Source organism: Chaetodon trifascialis, chromosome 13 (assembly GCF_039877785.1).
Source record: "Chaetodon trifascialis isolate fChaTrf1 chromosome 13, fChaTrf1.hap1, whole genome shotgun sequence".
Classification (NCBI taxonomy): domain Eukaryota; kingdom Metazoa; phylum Chordata; class Actinopteri; order Chaetodontiformes; family Chaetodontidae; genus Chaetodon; species Chaetodon trifascialis.
Genome location: NC_092068.1, coordinates 18,984,580 through 18,999,088, shown reverse-complemented (window position 1 = coordinate 18,999,088; position 14,509 = coordinate 18,984,580). Strand labels below are relative to the sequence as shown.

The following is a 14,509-nucleotide window of genomic DNA, read 5'->3' as shown; positions in this document are numbered from 1 at the left end:
TTGGTTGGTACGCCCGCTGTGTGCTGTGCGGCGCTCCGTTAACTCGGCAGACAACCTGGCCACTGGAGAAGTTTGTGCGCAGCGCAATGGCTGCCCAGTGCGACACTTTAAGCGGATACTTGCAGCAGTCGGACCATGGCTCCAACAGCGAGCGCAGCACCGACTCTCCTCTCCCGGGATCGGAGGAGGATTTGAGCGGACCCCATCCGCTGCCAGATCCGGAGTGGACTGAGGAGAGGTTTCGGGTGGACCGTAAGAAGTTGGAAATCATGTTATTAGGTAAAAAAGAAAAGAGGAAAATTTAGTTGGTAACTTAGGAGGAAGTTGGTGCTATGTTGAATTGTTTTCACGTTTTCAGCTTCTGTGCTGTCCACGTTTCATCTCCTCTAACCTTAATTGTAGCCTGTCGTCGATTCCGAGAAGCTGCACGGGGCTGCAGCTCTCCGGCTGCCCTTTGTTTATTTTTGGCGCATAAAATGACACTTTGAGTACATAATTACTACTTCCGGTAACTTAAAAATTTAGCGCTCCTCGTTAGCATTGTTAGGAAACTTTGAGATATCATGCGCGAGATCCGGAACGAATCAATTAGGGCAATTAGCGCGAGTCAGTAAGCTTTGGGCTTTCAGTCAGCGCCACCACGTCACGAACAACTGGATGAGATGCTGAACACTGAAAGAAGTTAAGTTCACAGTCATATAAGCGCCTGAAACTACAGCTTGAACAGCTCAGAAGACGTGAAGGGGCCATGAGTGATGTGGTGCTGTGCTGAAGGATGCAGTGGCACGGCCCGACCACAAGATGTCGTTGCACAAACTCCCATGGTGTGCATTTGTTTTTAGACTAAACTGAAATTGACCTGAACATGCAGTTTTGTGACTTCTCAAAGTGAAAGTCTGCACAAAGAGGCAGCTGATACAAAAGCTTTGGCTGACATTAACAAAAGGGAACTGAAAGTTGTAATTGCAGGAAGAGGCTGTGTACAATACTAACACTTACACGACGGCTGCCGCAATGCCAGACTCCTTAAAAAAAAAAAAAGCTTAATTTAATCAGCAACTATTTTGAGAATCAGTCTGAGTAAAATTTCAGCTTCTTAAATGCAAATGTTTTGTGCTTTCTCCACCCCTCTTTCACAGTAAGCTGAATATATTTGGGTTGCGGACAAAACATTTGACGACGTCATCCTGGGCTTTGGGAACCACTGATGGACGTTTTGCACCATTTTCTGGCATTTTACAACCAGCCGGTGAATCCAGAAAGTAATCGACAGTGAAAATAACCGTTAGTGGCAGACTTGTATTACGGTGTGTTCTGTTGCGATGATTAAATTTATTCCCTGTGTGATCCCGCCTCTAATGACGCGCAAGTGACAGTGAACATTTAAACAAGCGATGACAGGCTCATAAAGACCGGGCCGGCCAGTCTCTGTTGAGAGGTCCCTGGAAGCGCACGGGCTGGGGTTATTTATCACACATTTCAAAACACAACTGTGTGCAGCCTTAGGTGAGAGGGCTGGATTCCCTATAGAAAGCCAGAGCTGAGAAGCAGCCAGACGGGACCTCACGAGGAGGGACGTTATCACTCACAATCAGACTCGGTTTTAAGCGCGTCCACATTGAGCGTTTAAATTTGGAGAAACCCTCAGCGAGCAGCTTGTCTTGATATATTCATCCCACACACTCAGACGTATGCACGCACACACGTCGTCCCCCTTGAGAGTGTCCTGGTTGCTGCCTCGCTGCTCGGTACATTCCTCAAAGCTCCATGTCATCCCCAACTCTTCCAGGAAAACAACTTAACCGGAGGCCGGCCCTAAATCCGAGCGTCCCGGACATACCACGCGCCACGTCTCGCGCGCGCCGTGCCCAAATGCGTCTGCGTGTGCGTCTGTATGTGTTACGTATAATCTATCCAGTCCGCTGGGACTTTACAGTTTGTTAGTTTGGTCTCGTATCACTGCCAACATCTTGTTTCCCAACTGCTGCATCATGACATCATGGCGCACATTGCTCATGTTGACGTTGCAGCTGGTTTGTAGAGCAGAAACGGCTGCTGTGTTCGACTGTCTGTAGGTGCAGGATTAAATGTCCCACTATCTCAACTGTGAAACTGCTTTAACCTTTGACCTCCGGCCCTCTGGAAGAATCCAGGATGCCTGGTTGCGTCATGTGTGGCTTTGCTATCGCTTGGTAGATATCACACAGTCCTGGCATGTGTTGAGTTTTGCACATGATGCATTAATTAGTCCACAAAGCTCCAGTCATGGTTTAGATTTGTTGCAACTCGCTGGATCAGAGGTCCTCGTCTCCTTTTTCTTGTGTCTTAGGTGTAAATTCAAGCCTGAATAAATCTTTCAGTCTCATCCAGTTGGGTGAGAGCTTCAAAACATCTGGCTGTGTTTTCATTGGATAAGATGAGGTGGTACATCGTGTTCTGAGGGCCAGAGGTTGGTCTATCATGAAATAATTTTATGGGAACTCCAGTATATTTTTACTCAGTGTTTTATTGTCTGTGACGGTATCTCTGGCTTCTCTGTCCTGGAAAATTAAGTGCGCTGGACCTTCGGCAAAGCGCCACGGGTCGAATCATGCTGCGATCTCTTCCCAAACACGAGCAGCATCGAGTGTTTTTTGACGGATCCAGGTGATGCGTCTGCGCTCGTTTGCATTCAGTGACCATCTGTTTCAGAATTGCTAAATATCGGAGGTGTTATGACTCCAGATTATATTTCAGAGATGCATAGAAATCACTCTGTTGTGGAAACAGTATTCACAGCCACCTCGTTTAGGCATTGTTATGTCACTGGCTAATTTTTAATTAAGCTGCTGTGATGTACACTTGCTCGAATACAGTGTGGCTAAACATTACTTCGCTGTCAGGCCGTTGCTCTTCAGATACAAGACGGGTTTTGAGTGAATGACGGTGACATTATTTTATATTATAGTATGTTATACTATTTCACAACAGTCAGATTTAAAATTGGGATGCAGCTGACAGTTATTTCCTTGATTATTTGATAAGCTGCTTCATGTTTCAAAGGTCACAAAATAATGAAAAATCAAGAATTTCCAGAGCCCAAGAGGACCTCTGTGAATGTCTTGTTTTGTTTGACAGCAGTTAAAATCCCAAGATATTTCATTTATTGTAATATAAAACAGAAAAACCTGAAACTTCTCACAATGGAGAAGCTGAACCACAGAATATTGGGCATTTTTTCAGCTAATCGATCAATGAACTAAGAGTTGTTACAGCATGAAGATGTTAAATGCATTTTGTCTTGGATGAAGGGATTAAATCTAGTTGCTGCAGTTCAGTTTCATTTGCATCCAATAAATGATAATCAGGCTGTATTGATTAAATCCCTTTATGTGTTGTACGCTGTGCATGATTGGTCGATCAATGCCTGAACACTTGGATCAATTACTTTAGCTTTGCTGCCTATTCATTAGTGTTATGGTGTGATGCAGGGTAACATTAGCTGCAGTGTAATGAGCCCGACACTCTGTCGGATTACATGCTTTTGTCATGTCTTGGCCTTGTTCAGTCAGTTTAAGTGACATTGCTTTGAAATCTAATAGCAGATGACAAAAACCAGAAATGAAAATTTGAGTTATGGATACATTTTAAAAGTACATATAAATGCTATCTGTGCATGTGTATGAAATATTTTCCTGTTTGAAAAAGTTGGAAAGGAAGGAGTAACTTATCGTATACATGTGCATTAATGTTCATTTCATTTCATTTTCCTAAAGATTTTACTAGTTTATTTGTTTTTATCTGTTATTTATTGACTGACTCACACAGCAGACAGACTGCCATAGTTTTTAAGGTGGTCAGAAAAATTTGATCTCCACAATGTGGCTGACCTCCACAATAGGGTTGGGTGATATGTTACAGCTTTTCCAGCATCCTGTGATTGCTGATATAGTTGCACAGGTGTGTGTTTTCTTATTATATAGAGAAGTGCAATTGTGTCATGATTGGGTGTGAAAGTGGCATCCTGGAAAGGCTCAGTCGTTCACATGTGAGGGTGGAGCGAGGTTCACCCCTTTGTGAACACATGTATAAAGGATGTTACTCCATGGGCTCAGGGCACTTTGGTAAATAATTGCGTTCTGTTTCTATTTACGCAGTGTCCCAACTTTTTGGGAATTGGAGTTGTAAGACTGGCTTAATTGCCTTGTTAACTCGTAAAACAGTCTTCATTCAAAGTTGACAGAAACAAAGCAAAACTCACCCAAACAGCCTTGGCTAATGTTTCCACTGCTCCAACAATCATCAGCTCAGCTCAGGTTGAAATAAACCCTTAATTCACAGCGTTAGATGTGAAAATATTCTGCCTCTTTGTGCCACCGGGTTAGCTCCCTGTCAAAGACAGCAGAGGCAGACCGTTAACTTAGCAAAATAAAATGATAAATATCGCCCCAAGAAACAGCATCCATGGGTTCAACCATTAACGGATATATCTGCCTCGTTCTTAACGGTAATAATTATTAGCTTTTAAACAGGTATTTGGGAATGTTTTCCTGATGGTAAATCTTACCCTAACCCACTCCCAGGATACAGGGAAGGGGTCAGAGTGGGACATCAGACTGGAGAAGAGCCATGAAGGCAGGGGTTGCATAAATTCTGGAGGATAAAAATGACCCAGAAGCACTCGGTGCCCATTAAAATACGTGCCAGTGACTCACCAGCATGTCTCCACGCTGAAGCAAAATCCCAGCGTACACACTTAAACTGCCCTTTATTTAGATCAGCTGCATTTTACTCCCCTGTTCTGGCACTGTTTGCATCAGGAGAAAATGGAAATTGTTGCTCAGCAATTACAAATTTACTGTCTCACGCATTGGCAGGGACGGGGTTCCTGGGCTCAGATCAGTAAATAGGGTGTAAAGTGACAACAAAATCTCACCCTGACAGCCATCTGGGTTTAACTGTTGTGCTGTTGGCACCCGAGAATAGAACTCCTGAGTTAATGGCTTGGAGACCTTGACTCAGGCATGAAGGCTTGAAAGATAGTTTTATGTGCACAGGGAGCAGTGTAAGAGGACTTTTTCTTTTTTTCTGCATTCATTATGATGTTAAGAGACTCAGGGCAAGTGTGGGAAAGAGGTAACATTTTCTCCAACCCAGATTATCCAAATTAAGTGTCTGCATGCGTAACAAGGTTTTCCATGAGTGTTGTAAGCGGACGTCGGCGGCGGCGCTCTGTGCCGTGTGTGGGTCAGGTTGAAGAGCTGTGAGTTTCCCTGCTCAGACCAGCCGCGATGAGAGTTTGGTGGTGTCTGTGACTGAGCGTAGCCTCCTGGTGGGCCAGTGTGCGCACACATCGTAACAACATGTTTGCCGAGTAGCTGCAACAACAACCTGCAATTAGGCTAAGTGAATCATTTTCTTCATTGAACTAATTTGTTTTCCTGCTCCTAAACCACAGACTGTTATTGGGTCGCTTTGTGTCTGAGCGGAAAAACAGCTGCACATGGCGACGAGAACGTACACGGTTTTCAGGTATTTTCGGGATGTAGTCATCGTGTCATGTTAGACAGTAGGTGCAGCCATTTTGCTTTATATCCTACGTAGAGGATGCTAATGCTAGGAGCTGTTCTGATCACGTGTTGAAATGTTTCTCACGCGGCTTCATTTGGACACCAGTGGCCCTCTGGTGAGAGCATGATCATTATATTTTAAATATTTTCCCCCTCTATTGTTTCGAGAATATGAATTCGTTTGCTTTTATACCCACATAATGAGGGTGTGTGTGTGTGTGTGAGGGCCTCATCCTCCTCTTCCTCCTGGGTGCTGAGTAAGACTCGCAGACAGGAAGTGAGTGTCTTGTGGGGAATGTGCTGCAGGCTTTCTCTCCTCTCGCTCTTGTTCTCCCCCTCTGTTGCTCCCTTTTGAGCATTCAGACACTGTTCTGTTGTTCCAGCTTCCATCAGATCCACTGTGGAGTTGTTGGACTTTCCCTGGTCTTTATCCTCACACTGCAACACAATCCCCACTCGAAACCCCCCCACCCAAAAAAAAAAACACCCGCTCAGTTTTGAAGTTGATAAGTGGGGCTGCACAATTAATTGTATACAATCATACATCATGAAGTTGTTTTGGCTGCCCCATTACAGTCCATTTAAGTGGTCTAAAGTGAAAGTAAAGATGGAGGAGCTGGGAACTTGGAGACAAACCTAACACAGACCACCACCCTTTGGAAAAAATGCAGCGAAGAGTGGAAAGCGAAGGCTCGAGCCAGCGCCAGAGAGGAAAATCCTTCTCTTGTGTGTAGATGTGAAGATTGTTTATTCCCTCAGATGAGATTGTCATCTGTCATTTGAAGATATTGTGATGTAAAAACCAGATTCTGACCTGGATTCTGTGCAGAGTGTGTGTTTGGACTGCGAATGAGCCAGAGCGGCAACTGTTCTTATTTTGAGGCTGTGCTCCACCATAAGCGCAGCTGCCACTGTCAGAACAAAGAAAAAAAAAATACCGGAGTAGTGATGCATTTGCGTCTGTCGGGAGCAGAGGGTAGAGATCAGTCTGATTGAACTTTGACCTGTGAAATATTGGGACTCTGCAGTTGTCAATTGGTAGTTTTGAGCTGAAGAGTAGGCTTGACCTGTGGTTCAGGAAGTATTGATTGTATATACTGTCATGATGAATGAACACAGGCAGGAGAGACGGAGAGGCATGCAGGGAAAAAAGTGTTGGATTAAAGCGGTGGATCGTTTTCCACTTGAGGAACTCTAAAGTTAGCATGCTAGCCCTGCTCGCACCAGCAGCTTCTGCTTAACAACCCCTCTCATATCGCTTCCAATCCTCTCAATCCGACAAGAACAAGACGGTAACGATTGCTAGGTATAGACAGGATTTCTTACATGTTCCTGCCCAATGAAAACCATTTATTTCCAAAATGCCTGCGTTGCATTCAGCAAGAAGTGTTACAGGAAGTAAAACGTGTCGACAAGACAAATCATGAACACCTACGTTGATCACATGTAGCGCTGTTGTAATTAATCCCAGCTCTGTGGAACACAAACACACATCAGATCCTTCAGTTTGCAGTTGCAGCAGTTCAGTTTAGTCAGTTTTGCTCATTTGCCTCTTCTCCTCTCTTCTCTTCTCTCTCTCGTTCTTGCAGATTTTTCCTGAAACATGCTGATACAATTAAACAATTCTATTCGACTTTGCTTACGCGTTGAATTCCTTCATCCTGGGCATGATGAAGCTTTCAGGAGCTGTAATATAATTGAGCTTCAGCCGGTGGAAAAACCTGTAATTCATTACTCAAGAAAATAAAACCAGGAGTCTTATTTCAACAGTCCAAGTGGAGCTGGAGTGCTGTGACCCATTTCTGTGCTCCTGGAACTGTAAATGGGCTGAAATGAATACCTGTTTTTCTACGTCCCTCAAAGCTCTTTTTCTTCAACCCTTTTCAAAGTGCAGATTTACATTCTGTCTGGTTTGCGGTTGCTATTTTAGAAATGTTTCAGGGGAAGGGGGGGGAGGGAGGGGGGTTCCTGACTTATCCCGCATGCGTGTGCTCTCACCACACACACATAAATGTAGAAACACACATGCACACCACCCAGCCCGTAACCCCCCCCCCAAGAGCTTTCAGTGTTTATCTTTGGAGAACCTCGGGTTTTGGTTTGTTGTTCTCTCTCCACATTCAACATCCAGTACAATCTGCCTTTTCTCCACTTGTCTTGATTGGAGGGAAAGCGTTTTTATACCTTTTTCATGTAGTGCTGGCCGTTTCTGGAATATTCTCCACTTGAGAAGGGGGGTGGGATGTGGGGGGGGGGGGGGGAAGAAAAGGAAAACTCACCCTCTTTAAGTTAGTCCAAGAGCAGGAATTTCTGGATCATATTCATTTCCTTCCAGCTATTCTGTTACGAATCAGCTTCTCTGATTGGACAGAGGTTCAGCAAACGAGGAAGTGACTCCCATCACTAAAATCCTGCACGGATTGGTAAAGTGTTGGTGGATGTCAGTGTCAGCCATTTCCCAATAGTACAATGTAATGTTTACAGTGCACCTCTGGGCCTGAGCGAGACTGACTCCCTATGCTCCGTGGGGGATCGCTCGCAGCAGATACCAGGCACCAGGAATGTACAGCGTTGTGTAATCACTTGGCAGCGTTCACGCAAGGGGAGATAAAAGAGGAGACGATAACCCAAACATGTTACCAACAACAGCTTGATGCTACATGTCCTGTTTCCTGGGCTGGATGATCCCGCTGCAGAGAGGCCTGTGTGTAAATAAATCTGTTAACATGAGGTCAGAACGGACTTGGCGTGCATGGACGTAAGATGAAGCTGTAGTGACATTCTGTGGCATAAATAGTTTTTCAGTGTTTGTAATTATTTGTAGACTTTCCCATCCGCGCGACCTCGGGGTCACTGAGTCTAGTGTCTCCGTCGGGCTCTCATCTTCCTCTGCCAGAAAGCAATGTGTGGCACTTACTGCATGTATTTGAAAGCAGTTAAAGTGTTTCTCAGTTGCTTGGCAACCCTGCAGGAGTTGAGAGGAGAGAGGAGCGCTTTTGAGCGCAGAGGGTGAATTCTGCTCGGCACAGAAACGCGATGACAGGTGTTCAGTTTTGCGGGTATTAACGTTATTTGCTGAAGCTGGAGAAGTGATAGCGGTTAAACTGAAATGGAAGGAATCTCTGTGTTTCTTTTGATTTTCTCAACAACCGTTCATCTGATCGGCTTCACACTTGGCGGGTGTATTTCTGAGGACCCAAGTAAGTGCGGTGTCGAGTGTGAAGTAGTTTGAGTGAGCGGTTCTCGAGAAAGCTGAAACGCATTGCCCTGCAGGGCCCCTGCAGTTCCAGACGCAGCACTTCCAGAGTTCAAGACGTAAGCACACACGAGTTTCAACCGTTAGTGACTACGTCATACACAGAAGGATAGGATTAACCTCTCTCAGCTAATATGAGTTTGAATGTTCATGTGTTCATAACCCCGCACAGTTGACTTATTGTTATTAAGCTAACGTTAGCTAGCTGCTGGCAGTGAATATTGTCAGCCTATCCTTCGTAACGCCCGGGGAAGCAGCTGAAACGTGGGGCAGCTGGCGAGCTTCAGCGTGAACTTTATCAATAGTGACGATGGAGCAGTAAAGATTTCATTCATTCACTGTTCACGTCTGCGTGAAAAACTTCTTCAGGTCAGAGTTTGAGTGACAGGGCTTTTCTTTCAGCATCATTTTAAGTACATAAAACAACTGTGCTTTTTGCTTTTCACAGTGCAGTGTGTCTTTGGCCTACAGTGAGTCAATTCAGTGTCACTAAACAAAGAAGCAGAAATAATTGTTATTATGAAAAATTCAGACACATTGGTACATCTGAAACTGTGGGTCTAGAACTGAGGGGTCTCTCCGGCTCTGCAGGGCATTGATATTGAGAAACCAGCCAGCAGCCAAGCCGTCACCACTGCACTAGTTCCTAAATATTTCAGTTCTGGTTGAGGTGGTGACGCCCGTGGCTGCTACTAATGCTACAGCAAACACTCACTGAGCAGCTGCTTTGTCAGAAATGCAACAGAGGAGTTTTATCAAAGAAGTCAGTCATAAATAATTGCAATTGTGATCTGATGCCCTCCGGATTCATGCACACTGAAAGGTGTTCACAGACAAGTATCAATGAGGTAAAATGAAAAATCACTCGATGCACATGATGCTTGGATGGTGAAAGAGTTTTATCCCAAAAGCAGGATTAATAGAAGGAGGTGTATCTGTCACCAATTATTATAATAATAATAATAATAATTATAATAATAATCTCCCAGTTTTCTTTTCACAGAGGCAAAGAAGTCAGTGCTGAAAGCTGAGGATGCTTCTCTGGCACTGTTGATAGGAAGGATCACATAAAGCAGGCAGCCCGTTCTGCTTTATGTGTATACTTCCCCAAACCTTACTTGGTGATTAGATACCGCCGTTGTCTTGGAAAAGCAGTTAAAGCGTTTCTCAGGCGCTGGGGTCTTTTGTTTAGGCGCCAACTTGTGCAAGGCAGTTCACAGGGGAGCGAGAGTGCTGGCACTGGTCTGTATTCATTTAGATGTCAGCCTAATTACTGGCAGCTCCCTGTCAGCTGCAAGGTGATACACTCGTAGAAACATCCTGTCTTTAAGGTGAAGCGTTTAGGCTTGATTGATGAGAACAGCTTGACTGAATGCTATTGATTGTACTGAATGTTTCCTTATTAGTCTAAAGTAGACAGGAGTAGTTGTAGGTCATATAAAGATACAGCGAGACATGAATTTGTCAGCCGTCAGAGATTGTGCTGCAGCATTTACACAGCTGTAGCTTCCTTTTAATAAGTCTGGTTGTTTCAGGCTTTGTCCAGTAATTTTGTGAGTGAATCATTGAGCCAGTCTGCTTGATGGCAATGCTGGATTTACACAGTTGTTGCAATGCGATTAATTACCTTGATTTGTCATCACCTGATTAGCAAAAATTGGGCATTCCCTATCAGACATTGTTTTTAGCAAAAATTCCAGGAAATGTAGAACCGCGAGTCCAAACAAGTTGTGACGCTTTGCAGAAGAGCAGTTTTACAAAGTGTCTCCATTCATGTGTTCACAAAGCGGTGAATCTCGCTCCATCCTCGCTTGTGAGTGACTGGCCTTTCCAGGACACCTCTTTCATACCCAATCATGATGCTGTTACCAATGAAGCTGTTTACCTGTGGACTGATCCAAACAGGTGTTTTTGGAGCGTTCCACAACGTTCCCACTCTTTAGTTGCTCCTGTCCCAACTTGGTTTAAGCAAATTCAGAATAAGGAGATATTTACAAAAATCAATGAAGCTGATCAGGTCCAACACTAAAGCTATTGTCTTTGTGCTGTTTTCAGTTGAGTTTATGTCCAAAAGGATTAGCAGATTATCCACTTCACATACATTTATCAAAAATCAGATCGCAGATTAATTTGGACACATTTTCCCCGTTTACATTGAAATGAACTCTTGAAACTAATCATAGCAGGAGACTGGACGTTCTTTAGTCTGCCGTCTGTACAATGCACTTAAAATGCATGTGTTAATGTTCTCACCCAGTGAGTTTGTCACTGCGTGTGTGTGTTTGGCTGCAGCTGCCTGAGGCCCTCTCATTAGCTCCATGTTGAATCAGCTGAGAGCGGCTGCACACTGGAGAGGAGGGACACCGGAGAGCTGGTGCGAAAACATCACGCTCTCTTGCTCTTTTCATGAAACATGGGAAATGTAGTTCTTTTATCCGGAGTCGTCGTCCTCCCAGTCGGGGGGGCTCGTGAGTCTGGCTTTAATATTAATCCGTCTCACTTCAGCAAAGGCGTGCGAGCAGACGGTGGACTGAGATCTCAAACTTTCCCCAGATTAAAGCTGTCATTTCTTCTGAAATCCCATCCACAGGAAACCAACGTTGTATAACCTTTTCTCATTTTAATGCTTGCGCAGACTTTTCTGTGAATGTCCCAAGTTTCACCTTAAGCCCTCTTGTGATTATTGCCAGTGCAGAGGATTTTGTCTAAGCAGCTCTGCAGTTTAGAGATTTAGCCGGTGCCTTTAGGGGCTCCCTTTGCTTTTTGTAATCTAAAAAGCTCCTGTCTTCATAGGAATCCTTTGACTTGAGGGATTTTTGCTTGATAATTCTGGCACTGCACAAATATTGAGGTAACCAAGTGTATAAACTCCCCTTTATTATTTGATGGCTATTGAGCGACTGATATAGCATGATCAAAATAAATGGATTTTGGCGTCCAGTTGCACTAAGAGGTATTTGCCCTCTTGTTTTTGGGAGCCATTGTTGATTTGTCCGCTCTCATTTGGCTTTTGTTGAACCGCCTCTCAGCCTTTTCTATCAGGCCTGAGTCGTGTAGGATGTGAGCTATCTCACAGTGAAAATATCCACGTCAGAATGTCTTGATCTGGTTTATTAGGGCTTATGTCGCTATTGTTTTCTTGATTGTTGTGTGTGGATCGAAGCCATAACTGTAGAAATCAACACTGTTTACATTCCTTCAGTGTCCAAACAGCGGAATCTCCCAGAAAGTTAGCTTCTCCACAGAATAATGGATAGCAGACCTCGCTCCATCTGCCAGCGTCGAGTCCTTTTTGCCGTTCACAGCAACTCCTCTCACTCCTTTACATGCGGTGACAGTGATTAGATACATTAAATAATTAGATGGAGAGAATTACAGAGTGGGTATCTGAACTGTAACCACCATGTTTACTTTGTCAAATTAATGGACAGCAGAGATAACTGCCTTAAATTAGTGCCACATTATTAGCTCCACATTTTCAGAAAAACACCAGAGGACAGAATTGATTGCAACATGTGATCTGTGCTCTGGGGTCCTGTGTCGTTTTTCAGCTGTGATGCTTTTCCAGTCTGCTGTGCTGGAAGGGAGGAGCACTGCATTGTCCTCACATAACCTGGACCAACAAAAAACACTATTAGACCATTGGAGCGCTTGAGAAACGAATGAAACAAAACATCTTGGTCATAAATCAGAGCTACTGAATGCTGAAAAATATATGTTAAACTGGGGATGTGCTGTGAAAGTCTTGTCCAACCATTCAGTTGATTTTTGTCTTAAGAAAGGCCTATAATTTAAAATTGGGTTTTTCAGATGGCAGACAAAATAATAGGTTTCTTGGTTATCTAAGTAATGAGGCATAAGCTATGCATTTTTGTGGTAATATCCCTGTCAGTTCTTTGGAAAAATGGGCAAAGACGAAAAAAGATCTGTGCTTCTTCCCTTCTAATCTTGTGTTGCTGGCAAATCAAATATAAAAAGATGGCAAACTTGAATGTTGTGAAGAATGTGAAGTTGTGAACCACCATATTTGAATTTGCATCGAAAAGGTTGCCAGTCAGCAGCTGAAATCTCAGAGCTTGGTGCACCCTTGAATAAATGGTCAGTAGCAATCAAAAAACAGATGCAGCTTGTAGCCAATCATGGCTCTTTTTGAAATGATGTCATAACATTAGTCATATTGTTTTTGCTGAATTATTCCATGTCATCCTGTTCATGTGAGCAGGTTTCTGTTTGGGATGGGTTGTATTTTATGTGAAAACCTGGTGCCTGCATTACCCATAATGCAACTCAACCCCCAGCAGTTCAGTAGGCTATTCAGTGCTAATAGTGTCTAATATGTCTTTGAGCTGCATGCTTCAGAAATCGATGAGTAGCGGTCTACAGAGATCTGGTTTCTTCTCTTTTCATACTTGTAGTCTTCAGTCCCAACCATCACTGCCTCAAGTGACATCACTTGAGGCAATTAGTCAGACTTTATGCAGCTGCCTCTGGAGCCACAAATACAGCTGTACTCCCCAAAACATGTAAACAGACTTTGATATGTTTAGTCGGTGAATTTCCCCTTTTCATGTTTATCATGTCAATCAAAGAAAAACGCTGATTTATTTCTGTAACTGCTCTTACAACGACCCGTGTAGCTGCACTGATCCCATTCATGCATGTCACCGTTGTTCTGGCTCTGGCACAGGATGAGACCTTCCTGTTCTTAATCCCAGCCACAAAGCTCTCATTGGTGCAGTTGTTTTTCCAAGCAGGGACACGGTCATCAGTGAACAGGAAGCTTAACCTTACATTCAGAGGTCTCGAACAGACTTGTGCTCATAGGGTAATGAGAGTTTGTCAGCTCCCCAAATAGCTACAAATGCCTCAATTAGCTATTGCTTGATAACAAATTGCTTTAAGTCGAATTCAAGCCAGAAATTGTCACGCATTTGTTTTTAGAATGCTGAGCCATCACTTTAAAACCTCTAACACAGCACAGATTTGGAATAAGTGGTGCATAGGATGAAATATAGGATCAGCCTCCATATCCTAACATGTTCCAGAGCTCATTGGACGTCCTGCTGTGCTCCTGCTGTCTCTGCTCTGGGTTCTCCCACGGCCGCTTTACACGCCACACATGTGTCACCAGGATGTTTTTGCCTCTGCACATGGCTCATGTTTTCACTCGTGTTTCCATATCGGATTTCTTTCAGCTCCTTGCGCTCAAATGCCGAAGCTGCTGTTGCTGTGTTTGTCTTTGGTTGTTGTGAGGTTAAAAAGCAAGCTGTTCTTGTGAATTTGTGTTTTTTCTTGACTTAGACATCAGAGTTTTGACTTAAATGTTAATAATTGAAAATGTAATACTGCTGACATCGTGCAACAGCAAACATGGTTTAATGGTCTGTGTGTTGTTTTAATTCATCTGTTGGCCTCATAGGCTGATAAAGAGGAAACGACTGCCATTTGTACACGTGTATGCCTCTCCACGAGAGGTTTGCCTCATATGAGACAGAGCTATCAACTCTTTACACTCCATTATTTCCACCTTCAGTCTGACATTCCCTCAATCCAGCTGATTTCTAGCAGAATCTAACGTCACTATAAACGATGATAGCAGCGGTCTGTCTGGTCTGTAGCAGTCGCCATTATTGTTGCTGCTCCTCGTTGGTTGCTCCTTGGAAAATGTTCCCCTTGTGTTAGAGCTGTGCTTCCTGTAGTGCCA

At 43.9% G+C, this 14,509-nt stretch overlaps 1 protein-coding gene across 1 annotated transcript in view; it reads left to right on the top strand.

The window, feature by feature from the left end:
• LOC139341030 (protein bicaudal C homolog 1-like) overlaps positions 1-14,509 on the top strand; it is a 58,122-nt gene continuing 43,613 nt past the window's right edge. Inside the window, exon 1 of the mRNA XM_070977272.1 lies at positions 1-279. Coding sequence (XP_070833373.1) covers positions 87-279 — 193 coding nt within the window. The 5' untranslated portion in view covers positions 1-86. The remainder of the gene's footprint in view (positions 280-14,509) is intronic.